General features: G+C 40.9%; 2 protein-coding genes across 4 annotated transcripts in view; both read right to left on the minus strand.

Moving 5' to 3' along the window:
• Window positions 1-2,276, minus strand: part of SLC30A10 (solute carrier family 30 member 10) — a 41,207-nt gene extending 38,931 nt beyond the window's left edge. The window contains exon 1 of the mRNA XM_059146295.1: window positions 1,758-2,276. Within this exon, the coding sequence (XP_059002278.1) occupies window positions 1,758-2,205 (448 nt within the window). The 5' untranslated portion in view covers window positions 2,206-2,276. The remainder of the gene's footprint in view (window positions 1-1,757) is intronic.
• An 8,425-nt stretch (window positions 2,277-10,701) lies between these two features.
• EPRS1 (glutamyl-prolyl-tRNA synthetase 1) overlaps window positions 10,702-24,264 on the minus strand; it is a 65,586-nt gene continuing 52,023 nt past the window's right edge. For all 3 annotated transcript variants that reach the window (XM_059144950.1, XM_059144952.1, XM_059144953.1), the window contains 9 exons: window positions 23,616-23,695; window positions 23,273-23,374; window positions 22,386-22,541; window positions 21,721-21,918; window positions 21,156-21,329; window positions 17,520-17,680; window positions 15,443-15,521; window positions 11,160-11,224; window positions 10,702-11,065 (listed from right to left, as the gene is read on the minus strand). In XM_059144950.1, the coding sequence (XP_059000933.1) occupies window positions 10,915-11,065; window positions 11,160-11,224; window positions 15,443-15,521; window positions 17,520-17,680; window positions 21,156-21,329; window positions 21,721-21,918; window positions 22,386-22,541; window positions 23,273-23,374; window positions 23,616-23,695 (1,166 nt within the window). In that variant the 3' untranslated portion in view covers window positions 10,702-10,914. The remainder of the gene's footprint in view (window positions 11,066-11,159; window positions 11,225-15,442; window positions 15,522-17,519; window positions 17,681-21,155; window positions 21,330-21,720; window positions 21,919-22,385; window positions 22,542-23,272; window positions 23,375-23,615; window positions 23,696-24,264) is intronic.

Here is a 24,264-nt window from a genome sequence, read left to right on the forward strand (position 1 = left end):
TGAAACAATATGGCAAGTTCAGTAATGGCAACAGCTCCACGGCCAATACGAATCATTTGCTTGAAATCTCCTTCCTTGCCTTAAAATCATACCTAGCACTAAGAAATAAATATTAATATGTGAATTTTATAATCTGGAATCTCAAGTAATAATTTCTATGTAATGATAGATGGAAACAAAGTTTAGGGTCCCAAGTTAACCATTATTGTCTTTTTTTTTTTTAAGATTTTATTTATTTATTTGACAGAGAGAGAGAGAGATCACAATAGGCAGAGAGGCAGGCAGAGAGAGGAAGGGAAGCAGTCTCCCTGCTGAGCAGAGAGTCCGATGCAGGGCTCGATCCCAGGACCCCAGAATCATGACCTGAGCCGAAGGTAGAGGCTTAACCCACTGAGCCACCCAGGTACCCCTCTCATTATTGTCTTTTTAAAAGATGAGGCTTTAGTTGATTCATTAAATTGAATACAGATATAGGTTCTAGTTTCTTTGTTCCCTTTTATAGTTAATACATACTATAGGCGAGCTCATAACATACATCCTACCGGTAGGGAAATGTAGACGGAGATCGGATCAAGGACTGGACCCAGCTGACACAATTTACACTGGTAGCAAGGACAGGAGGAACACTCTGAAAAACGCAAACTTAGAACTAAGGCTCCCCAGGCTTCATAGTAGAACACCCCGACAAGTGAGATGAAACAGATTCGCATCAAATAAGAAATACACTGAAATTTCTTAGAATCCAGATGAGCAATTAGAATTCAATGCTACTGGATTATTACATTATTCAAAGTCCTGCATTTTGGTGTTTTAAAAAACAAGAGTTACTCTTTACCAAGCACCTGTTCAAGGGCTGAACACGTAGGATCTCCCTTAGTCCTTCCTACGTCTGCATTACCTGTGTTAGCTAGGTGGGCTAACACTAATGCTACCCCCTGGTAGAGAACCATGATTTGAACCTGGTCTGTTCATGCGATGGGGCTGGAAATTCCTCTCTTCTGCAAGAAGATGGTTATGTATATTTAATTCCTATTGTGGCAATAAAGAAACATGTTTCCGTCTCCTACTTGATTATGAATGTATTGCTTTAGATGTCTTGTTCTCTTCCAAGATTCAACTCCCTCTCTTGACAGATGACCCAGAACATTTGATACCCACCGTAAGTCCCATCTAAAGGTTCACGTGTCAATAGTTTTCCTTTTTCTCAAATAGGTTGGATGCATATAATCAATAAATATAAATATTTCCATCTAAAAAAAAAGTAAGGACTAGATCATCTCCTTTATTTTTCCTCTGTTTTACATAAATTCTTCCAATATCCATTCCTAAGAATTTATCAGCCTAGCCAGTTGATTTCTAGCTGCTTGTTTGACACTTTGCTTGATATCTGCTGGTTAGGTAGTCTAGTGTTTTTTGAACAAATCTTACGGGAACACTAAAATATTATTTTTAAATTCAAACACAGCTACGTTGCATCTGGCCCCTGATTAAATGAGGCTGTTCTCAGTGCCCCATCGGCTTCCTTCCAAACGGCTCCCTCTGTGCCCTGCTCGGTCCCTTTCCAACCTCTCCACTTCTCTGAACACCTTCCACTCCTAGTGACTAAAAATTAAAGAAGGACCCCCCCCCCCATACACTCACCCCCACCACGGCTCACAAGGAACCTGGGACTGCAGGTAATTCCCTTGAAGAAGAGCTTCTGGAAAGTCAGGGACACGAGCAGACCCACTCTGCTAGGACAGCTGAGGACGGCTTACCTGTCTCGGGGTCCCCCGGGGGCCTGTGGGCCGAGCAGTAGCAGCAGTCCAAGATGACATAGTTGAGGACGTTGAAGAACAGCCCGATGATGCCAGCGCTGAGAACCAGCAGCGGCTCCTCCGTCTTCTGGGGATGAATAAACCTTTTGACAGCTTCCAGCAGGATGCCCAGCATCAGGGCCACGGCGAAGATGGAGTTGCCAAACGCTCCCACCACGTCGGCCCGCAGGAGGCCGAACGTGCTCTTCCTGTGCCGCTGTACGCTGCTGGCCCGCACGCCGAACACAGCGATGACCATGGACACCAAGTGGGAGAGGACGGCGAAGGCATCGGAGGCCAAGGACAGGGAGTTGCCGATGTGCGCGATCACCAGCTCCGCCACGAAGAGCAGGACGCTCACCGCGCACATGAAGATTAATCGGAAGCTCCGGCCCGAGTATCGCCCCATCGCGCGGGGCTCCTCCGGGGCTCCTCGCCCTCTCCCCGGGGAAGGCTGAGCTACAGGTTTAGCTGTTAGGACTCCTGGAGAAGTCTCCCCTTCAGCCTTTCCGCACCTGTCATATTTGGAAATCACCTTTTATAGGCTGCTATAAAGCTATAGAACAGTTTAAAGGGCAATTAACCAAGAGATGTCACGTGAGCTGGCACTCAGGGAGATTGAAGACACCGGCTCCAGCCGCAGACTTGAGGGGCTTTTGTTTGTCCGTTGGTTTGTTGTGTGCTTCGTTACAAAAGCCAAGGGTCTCTGTGTCTTGGAACCATGCAGAAGTCCATCCTTGGGGTCGGCCTTTCCCGCCTTGGTGTGTGCGGTAACGACTCAGGTGAGGAAAGCCATTGGACGTGACCGTCATGTCTTGTCCAGGTAAATATTTTGAATTCAGTTAAGTGCACAGAACAGGGAACATGTCTAGGAGTCACTAATCCACAGGTCAGAGCGATGATAAGTAAAAGCTAAAGATGAAGCTCGGGTGATTTTTCTACCACCTTGTCTGTTCTTTGGAATCAACGAACACCTGACATCCAAACATTCTCCATAAAGAAGGCGAGGAAAACATTCCTCATGTTCAGAAAAGATGAAGTGCCTTTAAGCTGAAGGCACTACTGACAGAACCCCATTGGTTTCAGGAAGAAAGCCGAATTATAGTAAGTTGATTCAGCTGATGCAAGGAAATCTTTTTGGCTTTAATCTTATCACCTGTCACTTATAAACCATAAAGATTGACCAGGTCTGGAATATGTAAAACAGCAGCGGCCTCTATTGTTTTGAGCAGACTGCCTACCGTCAACCAACCCTTCACAGAAATGTAGACTGAAACAACTACAATCAATCTCTTCTGAATTTAAAGTGTGTGATGGTTAATTTTATGTGTCAAGTTGACTGGGCCGCCAGGTACTCAAGACATTTGGTCAGATATCATTCTGAGTGCTGCTGTGAAGGTGTCTTTTTGGAAGAGACTGGTGTTCGAGTCCGTAGACCAGGTAGAGCGGGCTGCCCTCCCCGATGTGGTTGAGCCTCACCTTTCCGCCGAAGTCCTGAACAGAACAAAATGGCTGACCCTCCTGTGAGGAGGAGAGAATCCCTCCTGCTGACTGACGGCCTGAATTCAAGTTAGGGCACTGGTTTTCTCCTGCCTTCAGGCTTAAGCCAAAACATCAGTTCTTCCTGGGTCGCCACGCTGTGGTCTTTCTACACCACTGAGGCCCCTGGTTCTCGGGCTTGCTTTCTCACTCTGCAGATCTTGGGACTTGTCAGTCTTTGTGATGGCATGAGCCAATTCCTTACGATAAAGCTCTCTGTTTGTACAGGCACCCTTTTGGTTTTATTCATCTGGAGAACAGAACCTTCACTAGTATACTGACTTTGACTAAAACCTGACAACCTTCATGCGGCCTTTATAATTTCCTCAGCAGCTCAGAAATGATCTCCAATTCAGCTGATGCTGTAACAGTGAGACTTCTAATACCACCAGATGGTGCACATCCCTGCACACAGACTGTCCCACTCATACATTCATGCAACAAACGCTAAGTTCCTACGTGTCAGACACGGTCTTGGACTCGGGGTGATGGCAGTGAACAAAACCGAGGAAAGTCTCTGCCCTTGTGAAGCTTACTTATACCTTATGGGGGAGAGAGACAATTAACAAATTAGTCATGAAATGTATGGACTGTCCAATGGTAGTAAGAATTATGGACACAAATGAAGCAGAGAAGAGGGGTACAGTGCTGACATAGGCGTTGGGGTGTTATTTTAAATAAAGTAGTCAAGGGGCGCCTGGGTGGTTCAGTGGGTTAAGCCTCTGCCTTCGGCTCAGGTCATGATCTTAGGGTCCTGGGATCGAGCCCCGCATCCCCCACCCCCCCACCGCCTGCCTCTCTGCCTACTTGTGATCTCTCTGTTAAATAAATAAATAAAATCTTAAAAATAAATAATTAAGTAAATAAAGTAGTCAGGGAAAAATTGACAGAGATGTTCTTGAGTACAGATCTGAAGGAGGTAAGGAAATGAGCCATGGAGACGCCCGAAAGAAGTTTCTGGGCAGAGGAAGCCTTGAGCATGGGAAGTTCAAGGAGCATCAAAGGAGCTCAGTCTGGTTGCAGAGGAGTGACTGAGAGAGAGAAGCAGGTTATCAGGCCTGAGAGGAGATGGCGGGAGGGGGACGATCCCGTGGGGTCCTGAGCCAGGAGAGCAGTAGAATGACAAGAACTAATTTAGATCTTAGAAGACTCTTTGAATCCTGGGTTGAGATGACAAGAGAGCAGAGGCACCGTCTGGAGGCGATTGCACTGATCCAAACAAAGGCTGGTGACTTAGAGCAGGCGGGAAGAGGGAGCATCTAGACAGAACCGCTGTGTAACGCACAGGGCTTCGGCAGGAAATGGAAGTGCAAGGCTTTTTGTTGAAAAAGTCAAATTTTAAATGGTGTAGTCTCTGAGAAACGGTATGCCAGTTCCTCGAATAATTAAAAAGATGTTTACTGTTTGATCCAGTAATTCTACTTTCTGGCAAATATCCAAAAGAATTAATTGGAGGGTCTCCAGGAGGTATTTGCACACCCATGTTCATAGCAGCACTATCCCCAAGAGCCAAGAGGGGAACACACCCAAGTGTCCACTGAGAGATGGAAGGAGAAACAAAATGTGGAACATATGTGTGTATATGTGCGTATGTATACATGTTATATGTGCATACATGGTCCATACGAAGGAAGGGAGTTCTGACACATGCTACTACAGGAACTTGAGGACAGTCTGCTAGGTGAAATAAGCAGGTACAAGAAGACACATACAGTATGATTCCACTTCCATGAGCTACTTATCTAAAGTAGTCAAATTCATAGAAGCAGGAAGACTGGTAGTTTGGGAGGGGACAGTATTTAAAAATGAGTATAGTTTCAATGTGGCAAGATGAAAACGTTCTGCTCATTGGTTACCCAAAAATGCGAATATCCTTAATACTGAAGCGTATACTTAAAAACGGTTAGTGTGATCAATTTTGTCATTGATAAATGACAAGTTAAAGATTTTTCTTCATTATTAAGAATTTCAAGACGGGGAGCCTGGGTGGCCAGGCGGCTGAGACTCTGACCCTTGATGTCGGCCCAGGTCATGATCTCAGGGTTGTGAGACAGAACCCCGCAAAGTGCGGAGTCGGCTTCTCCCTCTCCTGTTCCTCCCCCCATGCTCTCTCTCTAAAATAAATAACATCTCAAAAAAAAAAAAAAAAGTTTCAAGACAGTAACCGCAGAGCCTTCAACCAAGCACACGGCCCTGTGTGGCTATACGGGTGCACAGCCCGCCATGGGTATATCCGGAATTTGTTTTGAGGTTAGAGTCAGTAGCATTTGCTGGGCAACTGGATGGGAGATATGAAACAGAACAGGCACGGGGACATGAGGCATCGAACCTGATGTTGCAACTGAGATGAAGGGAAGACAGAGATGAGAGCTGTAGGAGCAGGGACCCTGTCCGGTGTACCTGTCAGACAGCCAGCTCGAATGGAGTCTGGAGCTCAGGTGGTGGCGGTCAAGCTGGGAATATATGAACTTGCATGCTGACAAGAAACTACAGGAGGTCACCCAGGAAACTTGAGAGAATTGGAAGGATCAGAAAATACAAAGAGATGAGAGAAAAGGACCCGAGAGATGGAAGGGAAACCAGGAGGCCGAGGAAGAATGTGTTTCAGAGAGGCGGGGAATCGGTCGGTAAATGTGGAGAGCAAGCAGGAGGAGGCGCGGGAACGGTGGCTCCATTTACCGCTGTCGGAGCCGCGGGAAGCTTAGCAAGAGGGCACATGAAGAGGCTTCAGAGAACGGACAAGAGAAGTAGCAGCTGCAAGCAGACAAAAGCTTCAAGGCTAAAGGGATATAGAATCCAGAAAGGGTTATTTTAAAACATTTTATTTATTTGAGAGAGAGAGAGAGAGTGAGCACACGGTGGGGCAGTGGGGTAGGGGGAAAGAATCTGAAACAGACTCCACACTGAGGACAGAGCCTGACATGGGCCTTGATCTCGTGACCCTGAGACCATGACCCCGAGATCACGACCTGAGCTGAAACCAAGACTCAACACTTAGCCGACTAAGCCACCCAGTGAGTGCCAAAATTTGGCTCTGGCTATTTTGAAATAGCCCCATTATGTGAGACTTAATGAATAAAACATTTTTGTTCATATTTTTAAATACTTTAAATCACTTCAGTACTACTGACATTCCAAACTCTTAAATCTTCTGGTGAAGTTGATCAGACTCTGCTTTCACGTCCCCTACTGAGCCACAGAAACGCGTCTGTATCTGTCATTTTAAGCCTGGCGGTGTGGCAGAACAGGGTTTTCCAGCTATTGTCATCGCGAGGACAGGAGAGCGATCAGCACGCTGCTGTCGGCCGGGACCACCTCCCCGGGGCTTCGCCTCCTTCTAACAAGCCTCAGGCCCAGCTCATCGCTCCACCTCCCTGTGCACTCCGTGGCCTTATTCTGCAGCTAAAATAGACGACATCAAGGAGTTAAAGCCAAGAGGAGGAAAAATCATGTTGACTCACTACTATGTGCTCTGGTACTTTGCACAGAGCAGGCACTCAAATTTATTAAATAAATGACTAGATTTTCTAGACACAGTGAAAGTGATAAGAGAAAGGCCAAAAAGATAGGTTTGAAAAGAACAGGGTATTGGCAGCTGCCTCCCCAGATTTCTGACGCTGACAACCCCTAAAAACCGGAGTTTTGTGACAGATGACTTCGTATCTACAGACACAGTCAGATAGAAAGTCAGGTGCTTCGTGCAGACTCTCCAGCCGAAATGCCTTCTCTCTGCTTGTTCTGCGGAGTGTTCTGTGCTCACAGCTTCTGCAGCAGCGGGGCTGGATGCATCGCCGTTACTAATTCTAATATAAAGCTTCCTAGGATTTACCTGCATAATTAAGAACTATTTTCAACAGTCACAGGTGAACCTAGAAATGGCTAACAGGCAACCTATACCACGTGTCCCAGGGACCAGAGCTGGCAGTAAGTATCCTTTGACCTGTGTTTTCTTTTTGCTGCAACAAACACAAGGTTCACAATCACTTCTGTGACCACTGGTCATATATCCAGTTAATGGCCGTCATCTGCAGGTAAAATACTGATCATTTCTTAAAGGATGTCTTCTGGATTCGGGTTTCTGCATCCTCTTGAAAAGCAACACCACTCTTAAGATGTCTGAGAAGGTTCTGGTATTTTAGCTGAACCTCAATTTAAGAAAGAAAGCAATTTATCACAAACAGATTTGGGGTGAAGGACTCCTTCCTTAACATAATTACTTACAAGAGAGTTCCTTTAAATAGTGAATATCTTTAAAAATTAACAAGGCAGGAAACAACAAATGTTAGCAAGGATGTGGGGAAAGGGGAACCCTCCTACACTGTTGGTGCAGCCACTCTGGAAAACAGTACGGAGGTTCCTCAAAAAAGTTAAAAACAGAGCTACCGTACAACCCAGCAATTGCACTACTGGGTATTTACCCCAAAGATACAGATGTAGTGAAAAGAAGGGGCACATGAACCCCAATGTTCAGAGCAGCAATGTCCATAATAGCTGAACTCTGGAAGGAGCCAAGACGCCCTGTAACACATGAATGGATAAAGATGTGGTTCATATACACAATGGACTATCACTCAGCCATCAGAAAGAATGAATACCCACCATTTGCACCCACATGGATGGAACTGGAAGCTACCATGCTGAGTGAAATAAGCAGAGAAAGTCAATTATCCTATAGTTTCACTCATAAGTGGAACCTAAGGAATAGCATGGAGGACGTTAGAGGAAGGAAGAGAAACCTGAAGGGGGCAGAAATCAGAGAGGGAGACAAACCATGAGAGATTATGGACTCCAGGAAACAAACCGAGGGTTTCAGAGGGGAGTGGGGCCGGGGGATGGGGTTGCCGGCTGATGGGTATTAAGGAGGGCATGTTGTGTTGAGCCCTGGATGTGATACCCAACTAACGAGTCAGTGGAAACTACACCAAAAACTAATGATGTACTGTACAGTGGCTAACTTAACATAATAAAAATAATTTTTTAAAATTACATAACCTTAAAAAAAAAATAGTGAATACCTTTAAAGCAGCAAACTCCAAGCTTTTCTGTGACTAGTTCTACTCATCTGAAATTTCCAAAAACAGTCTGGGGATTTGTCTTTGCACCAGTGATCGCCAACTCTTCCAAAATGGACAGGGGCTAGGGACAAAATGTGGTTATTGGTCTCTGATCTGCTTTTCAGCCTTTTGTCATGGACCCACTGAAAAAACCTTGTCCTTTAGAGCATGTATGCTTGCAGAAAAAATAAATAAATAAAATAGAAGCTAAAGTAACTATTGTTAATTGAAGCTAAAGTTCAGGGCGCCTGGGTGGCCAGCCGCTGCCTTCGGCTCAGGTCATGATCTCAGGGTCCTGGGATCGAGTTCCGCATCGGGCTGTCTGCTCAGCAGGGAGTGTTTCCTCCTCTCTCTCTCTGCCTGCCTCTCTGCCTACTTGTGATCTCTGTCAAATAAATAAAAAATCTTTAAAAAAAAAAATAAAAATACAGCTAAAATTCAGAGCGACTGGACTCTGCGTGGTCCTAACAACACTAGGTGTTATTTAGTATGTGCTAGGCATTGTTCTAAGTCCTTTATAAGGGAGAGTAACTACGATACAGGTATTAGACGTCTTCCATTTTACAACTGAATAGGCACTTTACACAGCTACTAAGGGTGGAAAGACAAGATAGAACATTCTGAACACAGCTCATTAAGATATTGAGTCCAGTACAGAAATGTGGCTCATTAATTATCCCTTTAAGTTAGGTATATGAATATAAATACTGAAAACATCAGTCTTAAAGGCATGCTGTATTTAATCTTTGACAATTTCCTAACCACTTAAGAACAGTTTTGTTGTGTTCTCACACACAGCATATACTTTCATGGTTTTGCATATGCTGTTGCCTCTGCCTGGAATGTCCTTCCTTTTCTATTTATTAAAATTCCACTGGTCTTTGAAGCATGACTCTAAATTCCAAGTCATTTCTGAAGCTTTTCCCTTTATTGGTATGTATTTATCACTATCAAGTGGGAAAGTGCTGTTAGGACAGGGTCCCAAATAAAGAGATGTAGCCAGTAGACTAGGAATTAGTAAAAGGCATTCCAGGCAAAGGGACACACAGAGAGGTGGGAAATGGTACATGGGAAATCGCCCAAGAAACCCCAAATGGTTAGGTTGCAAAGGACTTTGCTGGATTGGTTGAGGAGCCTGGACAGGTAGGCTGAACCAGACTAGGCTAAAGGGTTCACATTTTCTCCCGTTAGTGATGGTGAGCCAAGAAAAGATTTTAAAGGGAAGATGAACATCTTAATACATTGTACATGAAGGAAAAGAACCCTATGAAAATATGGGGACTGCTTCAGATGAATCTCTGGAGGCCATTATAGTAACTGACATCAGAGGCAATCAAGTCATCTGTAAAAGGGGAGACCCAGGACCCGTCAGCGGTAAGGGCGGGATGTCATGCTAGGCCAGTGAAGACAGCAGACCGCGTGCTGGAGGGGCTGACTAGCACAGCTCTCGGGCTCTGGTTCTGGTGACCGGTGTATTTTGCTCATGCTAATCCTTTAGGCAGGAAGTACTGTAGGAAGGCCAGGTCTGGGAGTGGGCAGTGAAATGTGGACTTGGGGACTGAGGACCTGATACTCTGATGGAACACTCGAGAGACCCGACGACGCAGCTGGAACGGAGGTCTAGAGGTGAAAATGTTGGATGCTCATCCCGTTCGTGTTCTCTGAATCCAGCAGATTAGACAAGAGAGCGCCAAGTACGGAAGCTTGGGCTTGGGATGTCTGTGAAGGAAGCCGAGGAGGAATGCTGGTGAAAGACCCGTAACTAAGAGAAAGAACCAGAGAGCGGGAGGGCGAATCAGAGGAGAAATTTTAGTAAAAAGAGGAAGTTTTATAGCAGTAGAAATGCACAGTGACACGGTAAGACATGACCCTGAGAAGTTAGCTTTGGCCGGAAGAGGCAGCAGTATATCAGGGAAATGGTGGTAGTGTGGGGGGCAGAGGGGGGGCAGGGGTTGCTCCCTCCTTCAGAAATCATGACTTTTTTCTAAGATCCCACAGTAACTAGTAGTAATGAGAGGGAGCGAGCTCCTCAAGGGAAAGGTAGGGGCTGTTTTGGCTTTTTGTCTATTTGTGGCTTTTTTAAACAGAGAGATGGAGGACCATCTGAGATATGGCAGAAGGAGCGAAGAAAGGGGAGTACTCTGACATACAGGAAACAGGATAGTTGCACGTTCAAGGTCTGAACCATGAGGGATGCTCAGACCAAGGGCAGGTACCTAAGGGTCCGGTTTTCTCCAGCTCTCTGTGAGAATGTCCCGTAGCACACGCAGTGCTTCAGGTATCCCAGAAACAAATGAATACATAAGACAGTATCAGTTCATGGTATTTATTACTGGGGTTGTTTACTGAAAAGTCGTCTTTCCCACCGTTAATTTAGGCATAAGAATAAGGTGTTTGTGTCTCATGTGACCTCCTATTTGAACTTTTATTTAAAAAAATCATAAAACTGTCTATATCTGGGAAGATATTAATATCAATTTTTTAAAAAGTGAGGCGGGTTGGAGATAGCAGTTTTGTTTCGTCCCTCAGTAACTGCGACCAAACAAGGTATAGTACTTGGCAGGGTTCCTGCCACAGATGCATCTGGCGCCCGGCTGCAGCTCACAGAGCGGTTGGAAGGGGATGCAAAGGCTTTTAGCTCCCATGGATGGAGCACCAGGTTCAAGATCTTGATCCCTGCAATCAAAAACAGGAAAGAATTCAATTTGTTTATGCTGTATATTCCCATCCGTCGCCACTGTCCCCAGAGCGGTCTGGCACCCGTATTTACCTGGCAGTGGTCTTTTTGATCCAGTCTTCACAGTCAATTTCCCCACAGAATGGGATCTGAGCAATCTAGCAGAAAAGGGAAAATATTCAAGATTTTTAACTCCTGTTCTACAGAAGGAACACCTGAATGGTCTATTAAACTGACAAGCAAAAAGGACTCCCAGCCTTTTTCAGGCCCTAGTACCTTCAAGGAACACTGCTCAGAGCTGCAAGCTGTTTTTCCCGGATCCCAAACCCACATACCGTAAGACATCAAGACAAAACAAAAACATCTTTGTAGTCTACTTCAGTGTCCGAACACACTAGCTACAACACAGTGCCTGAAGAGAAGGAAGGAAGAGTAAGTAGCCTGAGTCCAGACTCTAGCTGTACCTCCCCTCGTTTCAAACCTGACCACCACCTGCTCTGCCTTGGTAAATGGTTATGAGGAGGACAGAGAGGAGACGACAAATAGTGAACTGATTTTTACAGTTGTTAACAATAACCATCAACAAAAGGTCAGCCTCACTTTACGCCACACTGTTATAGGTAAGTGAATCATTTTTAAAGTCCACACAGTATGTGAAAGTCAAATATCATTCTGTATTAGAAAACACAACTTCTCAAATTTTCTTTCATGGGCCATATACAATAACGGGCAAAATCAAGATAGCCGGGACTTTACGTTAATTTTTAAATTCAATGCCTGTTTGAAAATCCCTAGTTTTGAGTTTTCTTCTGTAAAATGTGTGTTGGACTAGACAAGAATTAAGATTTCTTTCAGTTGTAAATCCTAAACTTTCATATCATGTCTACTTCAAAATGAGATCTGTATGCAGTAACAATTATGTTAACAGTCCTACAGAAAACTCTGGAAATCAAGGTTAGCAGTGGGGAGATCAAAAGCGTGGACAACGTGGATAATCCCAGCCATGCGTTAGAAATGCCAGTGTAGAGGCTATCCCGCTTCCTCATCAACTTCTGATCAATCACTTCGAGCCACACATTCCGTCCTCAAACTGAGACGTTCCTGCAAACACTAAGGCAGGCACTCAGAATTTGGCTAAATATACTTCTAAAGTCTTCACTAAGAAGTAAGGTGCAAGTACACTGACATTAGGAAATTACAAAAAGAACAAATAATTGATCAAATGAACATTCTTCCAGGGCGAGGAAGAATTAGTTATCTGTCTCTTATGTTTATTCAGTAAATGTGTCAGCCAAACTCCCAAAACTGATAAACTGTAACTTTGATAATCTGCCTTAAGACAATAAAGAAGTAATAAATTGGCAGGAAAATCCCTGGGGGATGGGAGTGGTAGATGAGAGAAGGTGGAAGGTTTGTTAGTAATATGTATCTTGAAAAATTTTAATAAAAACTGTAAGAAAACAGAAGCAAAAATAAACCTAAAGATACAAGAGCTGAAATAACCCAAAGTTACCCCTGTGTATTGAAACTTGGTAAATCATTAGCATCAGTACCAACAGAAAGCATGGAAAGAATGTACATTCATAAAAGTATTGTTTAAAATTCATTACAAAAGAATGGGAGGAAAACTTTAAGCACGGTCACTGTGAAATAATAAAAATGTTAAGACTTAATTACAAAGACTGTCTTTGGGTAATAAATTTAAATTTGGTTTCTTAGAAAATTTTACTTTTATTTTTAACTCACACACAGCTTTACTTTCCTAACTTTAACAAATTTTACAGGGAATGGTTTTATTTTTCCCTAAGAAAAAAATTACTGAGCCTTGAGAAGGTATTTATAAAATAATAATTTTTATTTTTTAAATTTTTTTTACAATATTTTGATATATTTGAGAGAGAGAGAGACAGAGCATGGGTGGGAGCAAGGGCAGAAAGAGAAACAGGTTGCCTGCTGAGCAGAAAGCCTGATGTGGGGTTCAATCCCAGGACCCTGAGATCATGACCTGAGCTGAAGGTAGATGCTTCACTGACTGAGCCACCCAGGCGTCCCTAAAATAATTTTTAAAACTTAAAATGGAATAGTGTGAAAAAGTTCAACTGAAGTTATTTAGACTCATAAACAACAATTTTGTAAAACCCATGTTTTAATTCCTTGTAGCTTCAAAATAAAGCGTAGGTGATAAGACCTAAAACGTCTGACTATTTACGCATGTAATTCATTAATATGAAAAAATAATACCCAGTTTAAGGTTGTTTGTTCAACCACGGAAAAGTCTTTAATTTTTGTTATTATCTCTCTATATATATGCTACAAAAAGATATAATTTTTTGCAATATATAGTATTTTGAATTCTGTAGCAGAAAATGCTAATGATGACAAATACCAAGAATCCTATCAATCAAAAATAGTGCTCAATAGGTTAGTAATATATGTCAACAGTAAAAAAAAAAAAATTACATATAAACAACACCTATTTTTCATTTAATCAACATCATCCCTTTGGAAAAATTTACTCAAGTTCTGTGAATCTGATACTTTTTTTTTTTTTTTTTAATTTTACCAACAAAGAAGAGTAGAAAACCAAACTTTCACCTACATTCAAGTTCCAAAGATCCCTTTCTCCTTCTCTCCACCTAGTAAACACAGTTTTGTTTGCAAGAGCCTCAAAGGTTGCTTGCTGGTCAGTCACCACACTGAAGTGAGACAGGGGTGGAGCTGGCGCTGGCTCCGGGATCCAAGAGACACAACCTCCTCTAATCTCACGCGCTCTTTGGACATATACAGCGAATATACTACCTACTGGCTGCTCTGGAATAGATGTTGAAATCTCTGACCTAATATCAGAATAAAAGATGCGACTCTACTGAGACCTGCTGAGGTTCATTTCTTTGAAAGCAATGGATTATCTCATAGTTACTCCATTGATTTATTAACTCTTATGTAAATATCTTTACCAGTCTGTACTGCAAAAGTGACTACCATACTTCTGTAATAAATGAAATTTTAAAATTCAGTAATAGAAAAATAAAATAATCATAAATTACAGTGAAAGGAAAAAAAAAAATCAAACCACTGCATCAGACAGGTGGCTATCCACTTCTCTAGACTTGTACAGGAAGTCCATAGTCTAAGTGACAAATACGGAAACCAGAAAGATGGAAGATGACAAACGCAATACCCCAAGAACAGAAAGCTAAATACTGAAGAATTAGGGATCTGAAGGAGATTTTAAGATTATCTTGTACTCATTTTATACATTAGTAGTTTACTAGATTAACTACTAGATTTACCAGATTAACACTGTCCCAGCTGACGCAGTAAGAGACCTATTAAGAGGTTATGACCCTGACCAATTAAAATTTTGCCTTACACTCTCAGCATGGCTTAAAAATAAAGAGGGGTGCCGGCAGGCTCTGTCACTGAAGCATGCAACTCTTAATCTTGGGGGTGTGAGTCTGAGCCCCACACTAGGGGTAGGGATTACTTAAAAATAAAATCTTTAAAAAAAAATAAAATTAAAAATTAAAACAAGTAAACAAAAAAAGGAAAATGCATTAAAATGAGTCAGGAGAGAGATCTAAATGATAGGAGCAAGTCCGCCCCTGTAGAGGTCAGGGGAATTCAGTTAGACTCTGGCCCGTGGTTTCCTCATTTATAACCTGAGAACCCAGGACTGGTTGTATAATCAAGCATGGATACCAGAATACTAAAGTTCATAAGTGATTCATTCCAGTAATTAATAATTTGGCAAATCAGGACCTCTTTACTATGAAAATTAAAAGTTTCGACTAGAACATCTGCATACTCACAACACATAAAACTGATAAAAATCTTATAGAACCACTGAAGTACCTAATCAGAAAGACATGGGTCTTGTAAACGAGAGTGAGGTACCCACATGTTCAAAAAACACGAGCACTGCTCTCCCTCTTATATTCGGAAAAGTTCAGTCAATTAAGATCAGGGGAAACACACACACACACACACAGGTCAAAGAACTGAAATTTCTGACATGGACTTCTAACCTTATCTTAGGAATATACACATTACATTACAACAATGCTTATTTTAGGAATCTAATTCAAGCTGAAAAACAAAATGAAAAATTCCAGTAATTAAAATAGAATTAATGTCGTTTAGTCTGTATTTCAAGTGTGAGAAAAAGCTTTTATAATTAGTTCATGGTGTAATCCAAAAATGATAAAATGCTGTAATGCTTTAGGAAAGCCAGTGGAAAACAGAGGATAGAATGTGAAGTAATATATAATTCTGTCACATGACTGGCCTTAAAAAATGGATTAATATCATGCATGAGTCTTAAAATACCACAGTTGAAACATTGTTATATTCAAAACTTTTCAGAAGTCTCTTACCTTCCCAGAATCTAGCATCTTCTGAAAGTCTTCCATTGTATTAGCCACAACCATATGAGTCTTAAGGTCTTCGGAAGCCCTATCACAATATAATTGCAAAAGAATACATATTTTTTCTTACTACTATGACAAAGTTTTTTTTTTTTTTTTTTTTTTTAAAGAAAATAAGTAAAATTTAACAGAAGAGCAATAACATGGAAGTGAGAACACCTCAGTTTGAACCTACACTGTGTGGCAATCTCAGCACATCACTGGATTAACAGTAGATGAAGGGGACTTTGCCGAGCACACAATAGGCAATAATTACTTTTGTTATTGCCATTAAAACTCTCCAGAACACTCTATGCCTGGCTATACCACTTAGCACATATGAGAGTCTGCGTTATTTTTAAAACCTCTTTGGTCCTAGTTTTCCTTTCTACAAAACTGGAAAAATACTCAAGTCTAACTGCTGTACAGATTGTTGAGAATCAAACGGAAAGGCATGGAAATGTTATAAAAAAGGAAAAACCACAAATACACATTATTCAAGCTATTTTCATATACAACATAACTCTTTTCTAAGAACTTCGGGTTTTAGAAATGGAAGTATCACTCCCTTTTACATTCAAAGTCGCACATTACGTACAGGAGGATAGTTCATGAGTGGTAACCAAGAAAGAGAAGGCATGTTTTTCTTCTCTGAATCTGAGGACTAAGACCACGTGACTTCTCGGCCAGTAACTGCTAGCTCTCCACCAAACCCCTCTTCTGACCTTTTCATAGTCTGACAGGCCCATGTGAATAAGTCACAGCCAGTGAGATCCAGGAAAATATGTAAGGGTTAAGCCTAAGGATGGGGCAAAAATGCACCTTTATGAAACCAACATTATTAACACATTTACTGAATAAAAATGTCAATGATAAAACTGCTTTTTAGCCACAAAAGCAGTGGTTTTCCAATCAGAAGATGCATGTGAACCACACACAGAACAGTTTTACACCACAGATAACCGGAATCGATCTTAAAACCAATGGATCAGAAACTCTAGGTGTGATGCCCCGGTATGCTTCTTTCCCAAACCTCCCAGGTGACTTTGAAGAGAAACCCCTAGAAAAGAACCCCTATACTAAATGCACTGTTTAAATGGCAGCAGTAAGGACAGGCAGCTTTCTAATCTTTCACCTCTGACAATATGACCTCTCTCAGCTCAGATGGACTTCAAATGCACTATTCATTAGTAGGCTAGGCAAATCCTTGAAGTCAAGTGACTTGTTCTCATTCTCATTTTAGGGCAAGCGAGCCAAGACAAGCAAAATCACTTGCCCAAAACCATGTAATGCCAAGACTAAAATCAGTTCATTACTTAAATGCAAGATATCCTGAGGCCTAATATGAGCTGGGCACAAGGTCCTAGAAGACATATGAACACATAAGAAGATGGGGGCACCACCTTCCCCCAAACAGGCAGTGGACCTTCCTCTTTTGTCTCAGGTGGACAGGAAAGTAAGTAAGGTACCACACATATGCACCAATCTTTTAGTGCCTCTGCCCTGAGAACTCGGATTCTAGAAGAACACTCTCCACAGATCAGGGCTGTCCTGAAGCTTCCTTTCACCTCAGATCTCCAATCCCAGTCAAACGGTTCTTTGCCTTGGCTACACATCCTAATCACATGGGGAGCTCTTAATAACAGCTGCCACACGCGCCCTAGACTAACTAAATTAACATCTCTGGGGAGGGGTCTAGGTACTGCTATTCTTAAAGCTTCCTAGGTGCTACTAATGTGTACTCACAGGTGAGAATCAATGCCTTAATCCCTCATATTTACACATCTTAAAAGTCAATTTAAAGTCAACCCAAATTAGTCCATGGGACAGCCAGGCCAGCACTGCAAACCTAGCACAGGATGGAGAAAGCCCTCGGAAAAATCATGATGCTACAAGTCAAAAACACAGGAGAGGTAAATTAAGAACTCTGGGAGCTCAGAGGGAAAGACGACTTCCAGTCGCGACACTCACAAAATTCCTCAGTACAGCTCTCAGAAGCTGAACAGGGTGTCAAGATCAGAGACAAAAGTAATCCTAAGGAACTAACCTTGTAAAAAGGTTCACGTGGATGTCTTCCAAAAGAGCGTGAAGTTTAGTCTCAGCCTCGTTATCAGCCACCGTCAGCTTTTCTCCAGTATCTCGTCTGACAGCTACAAACTGGCAGCTCTTCATGTCACGTGGCCCAACTTCAAGTCTGATGGGAACTCCCTGGAAAACAAAAAAGGCAGTTAAAATGATACATGCCTGTCTCTTCTTGAAGACACAGAATATTTCATGGCTTTATCTCCTACAAATCATAAAAACCCCAAAATCAAAGGCATAAAGTAAACAATAAAAACAGCAGGCAATATTCCTGAGACACTACAGAAATCTCTTCCGATAAGAACGTATGAACCTAAGGAAAAAAATGTACTCCCCAACCAGTTCTGAGCTAAGAGTTGAGAAACATGAAGGTTGTGCTGTGTAGATCAATATTCCTACCTCTTCTCCCATAAAAGCACGCACAGAAAGTTGCATCTGTAGGGCACACAAGGTGGTAAATAGAGAGGACTTCTTTAACTTAAGGCTGCCCCAAGTCGCTGCTTAGTACACTTGGCACATCTGCGACTCACACCGCACAACGGTGTGGTTACGTCTTAGCTCTGGATACTGCAGCATGCAGCGTGAAGGGCTTGTTAAAGCAAGGATTGCTGGGCTCCGCCCCCTGAATTTCTTATTACAGGAGGTCCAGGAATGGGGCCTAAAGATTCATGTTTCTAACAAGTTCTCAAGTGAGGCTGCGACCGCACTCTGGGAACCATTCCCCCCTTTCCTTTGGATTTTACAAGGAGCTTAAGGACTAGATGCAAGTTTAAGCCTGTGAATGTTCAATCCTTATGAATGCTCCAGGAGGGGAATTAAGACCCAGAGAGACCTTATTTTTAGGATAAACAGTAAATTCTCTAAACATTAAAACTGTAGGTCTTTTAAACATTATTTTTCTGGGCAAATGATCCTCTAAAACTAATCTGGGTTTTGAATTTAAGTTAGTTTAGCCAATGGCAGTCTCCTAAATCAAAGTCAAAGGAAAATTTTAAATGTTATTCTAAAAAAAAAAAAAGATTTATCTTTAAAGAAGACTTATTTTATAAAATAATGAATACCATAAAACAAATTACTGTATGCTAAGTACTGTTTTATTGTCTTCCTTTATTCACCTAATGTATGCATGTGTAACAGGGTTAAGTGCAATGAGATTTACAAGAGGAATAAGAAGACACAGATCCTGTCCTCAAGGAGCTTCATGTTCTGCTAGGTAAATATGGCATGCACACAAATAATCAGTACAGAAAATCACAAGTGGGAGAATATCCTCAGCTGAAAGAGAAGGAAAGTTACTAGAAGGTAAAAATTAATGAGTAATTTCATCAAAACTGAGGACCATTCTATAAAATAATTAACCTCTATCCACAAAAATGCCCATGTCGTGAATGACAGAGAAAGGCTAAGGAACTTCTCCTCAGTTACAGAAACTAAATTGACATGACAACTAACAAAACTAGGTCCTGTGCTGGATGAGAAGAGTGGCTAAGAGCAGGGCGTCAAAGCCTGAGTTGGGCGAGAGGGCATCTCGGCGTGAAAATAAGCTGACACAGAGTGACAGAGGCCATGGGGAATAAGCAGGGCACTCACGCAGGGGAGTGGGAGGCAATGGCCAGAAAGATCATCTGAGGCCAAATCACAGAGGAGGCATATATTCTGCTGACTATTTTTTCTAAGTAAAATGTTATGAATTTACTCATAATGGATTGTTTTGGTTTGCTTCTTTTTCTTTTCAATAGCAACACAAAATTATCTTAGTCATCCAACACAGTAAAAAGAAAAGTAGTTAATTCACTCATTATTTTCCCCTTTCAACTTTCATAATACGGGAAGAGGTAAGAAGAATGGCAGTCCCTGGGTTCTAGTCTGGTAACTGCACCGTATACCCCAGTAGTGAAACTGAGTCTCCCAATACATACACACCCCATCCCACCCCCAAACTGCCTCACTGTACAAAGTTCATCACTGTCGAACGAATACAAATCTAGATCTTCCAAAACTATTTTCTTTTCTCAGGAATTCTTGGATTGAATGGAGAGAAAATGGCATTAAGAAATGCCATGAGTACTTTTCACTAACTAGTGACCCCTCTCACTGTTCTTTAGTCTTGGGCATCAAGTTTAGAATTTAGATGTTCTGTACTCTTTGCTGAGAACTACAGACAAGGAAGCTGTAGCAAAGCCTACTCACACCCAGAATCTCCTTCACAGTATAGGCTCATCATGGTACTAAAAAGAAGAGTGACAGTGACAAAGTCAAGGCAGTCCTAGAGGGAGAAGTGAAAAGGAAGAGGAGGAAGACAGAAGGGAGAATTGGATATGGATGCCGTTTTCTCTTTCAATCTAGCCGGTAAAGAATATGTTTCTCCTTTAACATCTGGAACCTCAGGCAAGGACACAGGGGCTCAGACAAGCTGCTGCTGGCACCACACACTACTACTCTTTCTAAGTAAGCACAAAGTACTGTAATTGAAGGGCAAGTATGTAAGAAAACATTTATGTTTAAAGTCTTCATTAAAGGTAGGTGAGTAAGTAAACGAAAATGTATTATACAGAAGAGAAACAAAATCAGTACAACTAATTTTTAGCACTGAGGATTTACCTTAGGGGCCAATTAAAATAAACAGTTGTATAAGTACCAGCAACTGTGGGAAGCCTGTCTGTGTTCATACTGAATAATCCCAACGCTGCTGAGCCTCTATACTTGGAATCAGCTTGGAGCTGCAGTATCACTACAACTTCTCCTCTATCTCCTATAATGTGAGAAATTTCTATAATGTAGAAATTCTGCTACTCTAGTAAGATTCCCTTGGTAAAGCTTATGAAAAAAATTACATTCCAGAGGTTTGAAAAATATTAAAAATATAGATTATATACCAATGATGATATGCAGTTAATGAAATTTATATTAAAAACATTAAGGGGCGCCTGGGTGGCTCAGTGGGTTAAGGTCTCTGCTTTCGGCTCAGGTCATGATCCCAGGGTCCTGGGATGGAGCCCCACATTGGGCTCTCTGCTCAGCGGGAAGCCTGCTTCCTCCTCTCTCTCTGCCTGCCTCTCTGCCTACTTGTGATCTCTGCCTGTCAAATAAATAAATAAATAAATTACAAAATCTTAAAAAAAAAAACCACATTAAACCAGAATTTAGCCTTGAATATACGAAATAAAGATCAACAAATGGATGTGAGACAGAGTGGTGTAAAAAACCAAATATGGTATTACTTTCTGATGTTTTACTGATCAGCTGTTAAGAATGACAGCTAGGTGATGACCATGCACCAGTACTCTGATAGTCTTACTGTTTAAACAGCTTACTTATTATATGAAGTCCTGGTATAAACATTTTAGTGTAACAACCCTATGAGGTTTATTAATCATATACAAGGTCTTCAAGATCATTTTAATTTTAACATAATAAAAATAAGCTTCCAGAAAAAAGATTTTAAATTTAGCTAATATACAAACTTTATATATATATATATATATATATACACATATATACTATATATACAGAGTATATATATATACAGAGTATATAAGTTAAAAAAAATCTAATCCCAAATTGGGAGTATGGAAGTAAAAAATGTAACCGAAGAATTTACCTTGAGCTCCCAGTGATTGAATTTCCAACCTGGAGAGTAGTTATCTCGCAAGTCAACTCTGACTCTAATATTAACACTGAGTAACCGCCTTCGATAATCATTGCATTTTGCAATCAGAGCCTCTCTGTCTTCTTCAGAAAGCGCATTTGTAATGCCACAAGGAATAACCATCACCTAGAACCAGAGCAAGAGCACAAATTTATACGAAGAAGCAGCATACAAAGTAATGTGGTCAGGCTGCTGCATGATACCCAGGAATCAAAACCTACTGGGGACTATGTAATTTTTAACACAGATCAACTTGTGTGATTTTTAATCTCCATGGAATGTCTACCAACCAGTGCACATTACTTGTCTATGCTAAATGCATCTTATTTGACCTACTATATCTCATTAAGCTTATGAATCATTTCAAAAAAGAGATTTCTAAGAAAGTTTTGTATAAAAAGCAGCTAAAAATTAAAAAAGCAAAAAAACAGTAAGAGAAATGATACACACAATTACACAATACAAGGTCCAGACTGTATTTTATAGAAAGAGTGATAAACAGAAATACTTTCCTTACCTGAACAGAAGCAACACGGGGTGGTAATACTAAGCCCATGTTGTCTCCATGAACCATGGTCATAACACCAATAGTTCGAGTGGTCAGGCCCCAGGAGTTCTGATAAGCAAACTGCTTCTCTCCTGGTGTCTTTGGATCTTCAAAAACAATTTCAAACATTCTGGAAAAATTCTGCCCTAAATGATGTGATGTTGCTCCCTAAAACAGAGAAATAGAAGCGTTAATTTTAGTAATTAATTATGCCTTTGAAAATGATTTCTGTAAGATCATACACCTTAAAATGTCACTAGACATGTTTTACGTTCCTTGACTTTTTTATGTTAAGTTTTCACAGCATAAAACATACAAAAAAAGACCAGGATTAGTCAAAAAGGGGAAAAAATGTACAGAAGTGTACTGCTGTAAGCAGCCCCTTTTGTAGGAATAACTTCAACTACAAACGTTAACAAAGAATCCATGCTTTGGTAATTCAAAATACAAGCCTTCAATTAATTGACCTTAGAGGTTTTTAAGAATGGAATTGACATGGTCTGGAAAGTGCACAAGATACACAGGTGGTTTTTTTTTTGGAAAGAGTCTCCTTCTCTGGTGACAGAAGTCTACTGGATCGCCCACAGGCTATGCTTCCAGTCACCCACGAACCCCACGCAGCATTTTGCTGGTACCTGGATAGCTCTTCCACTAGCAGATATAAACACTTCTAAGGTAGTTGTATAATCTCCTCCTGCAAATTTCTCCTTTTCAGTCTTTCTGCCTTTTACGACAGGAATTGCCAGGAGTTCTTCGTATACCTGAGCATATAAGTCAAGTATCTGCAAGACCTGTAACAACATTTTAAACATGAAAGTGTTCCAATTTATGGTGTATTTGTTTCTTACAGATCTATAAAGCTATACTATTTAAAACTACCTGCGGTAAAAAAATACATGAAACAATGAAAACCTTTTCTTATGGAAAGGTTAAAGCAGCTAGTGTGTATTTACTAAGGAAGACATTCAACAAAGTAACGTGGAAGAAGTTTAGTAACTTTTTAAAAATGTTCATAAATTTAGAATATAATTTAAAAAATGTTTATGAAAGATATAAATATATTTGGGTGTAGCCAGGTATATGTGTGTGTGTGAGAGAGAGAAAGAGAACCAGGATGAAAGTCTTTGAAGAAGAATTAATTTCACTCCAGGATTATAATTTCCTCTATACAGGGAAGTCCAAAAACATTTTCATCTGAAAATTTAAAACAGCACATTTTTTTTTTTAAACAGCACATTTTCTAATAAAATTTCATTAAAGCAGTTTCTCAGGTCTGTGTACATCTGTATTAACTTGTGTCTTTTTCTTTTAACAGGTGGTACACAAATTTTAAGTAACAAAATAATTATATCAGGAAATTATCTTAAAGTTATTTTCGGATCAGATTAAATTTCAATTTAGAATTATTTATTAAATGATTATTATGTAAGCAGGAACACTGTATTACTTAGAGTTAGGGGAATAAAGCACAGCTTGGAGAAAGAAATGGAACATAATTAATAGGGGAAACAACTTTTTATACCTCTTCTGCTGCTTCTTCAAAGGTAGCAAATGCACTGTGCCCTTCCTGCCAAAGGAATTCACGAGTGCGTAGGAAAGGCTGAGGATGTTTGAATTCCCAACGCTGGAAGAGGCAAGAACACAATTTGATCATTATGGAAAGATTTTCCATTTTTATTAACAATTTAATGTGGCAAGTAACCAGAAATCATAATTGTAATGCATAACTGTGATTAAAAAATGCTTCCATTCTCCCAATCCTTTGAATATAAAAATAAGGAGAAATAAAATGTGCTTAATAAACACAACAAGACAAAACTGAGCACGAAGAACAATGAAAGAAGGTGGGAAGAGCGTGCACCTACCACCACATTACACCACTGATTGAGTCGGATGGGCAGGTCTCTGTGTGACTGCACCCACTTCGCATACGCAGGATACATGACTGAAAAGATACAAGAAAATACAGGTGGTTAGTCATTGAAGGCTTTTTTTCTCTTTGAAGGCTGGTAAGAGCTACACCAGTTAACACAGTGAACAGAAGTTAAAATGCTCTGTTTGTGTAAATGCGTTTCCAATGTTTGTAATGGTAAGTGAACAGTTACGTTATTTCATAAAGTGGATTAGTCAAGGAAATAAATCTACCTAAACCTGACCTTATTTTATGTTTTTCACATTGAAATTTACACTTCACATTTAATTTCACTGCTTTTCAGCGGTTTTATTTTCAAAAACACTAAGTGAAGCTTACAGCATACATCATGCTGTCTGTGAAGTTCTTCGCACCTATGACGCTGCTCAGTTCCCGCGCTCAATCCACAAAGTCGGTATCGTGATCTTAGTACCCAAGATGCGAGATCTGAGCACAGAGAGGTTAAATAACTTGCTGAATCCAACAAAATTATGTTAGAATTAGAATTTAGATTAAATTAATCCAATGCATCTATGCAGAGCATGAAAGCTCTTGCCAAGAACTGTTAATTTAAGTGAGGGCATCTGTCTTCTCATGGCCTG

The sequence above is a fragment of the Mustela lutreola genome, chromosome 14, assembly GCF_030435805.1.
Source record: "Mustela lutreola isolate mMusLut2 chromosome 14, mMusLut2.pri, whole genome shotgun sequence".
Taxonomy (NCBI): Eukaryota; Metazoa; Chordata; class Mammalia; order Carnivora; family Mustelidae; genus Mustela; species Mustela lutreola.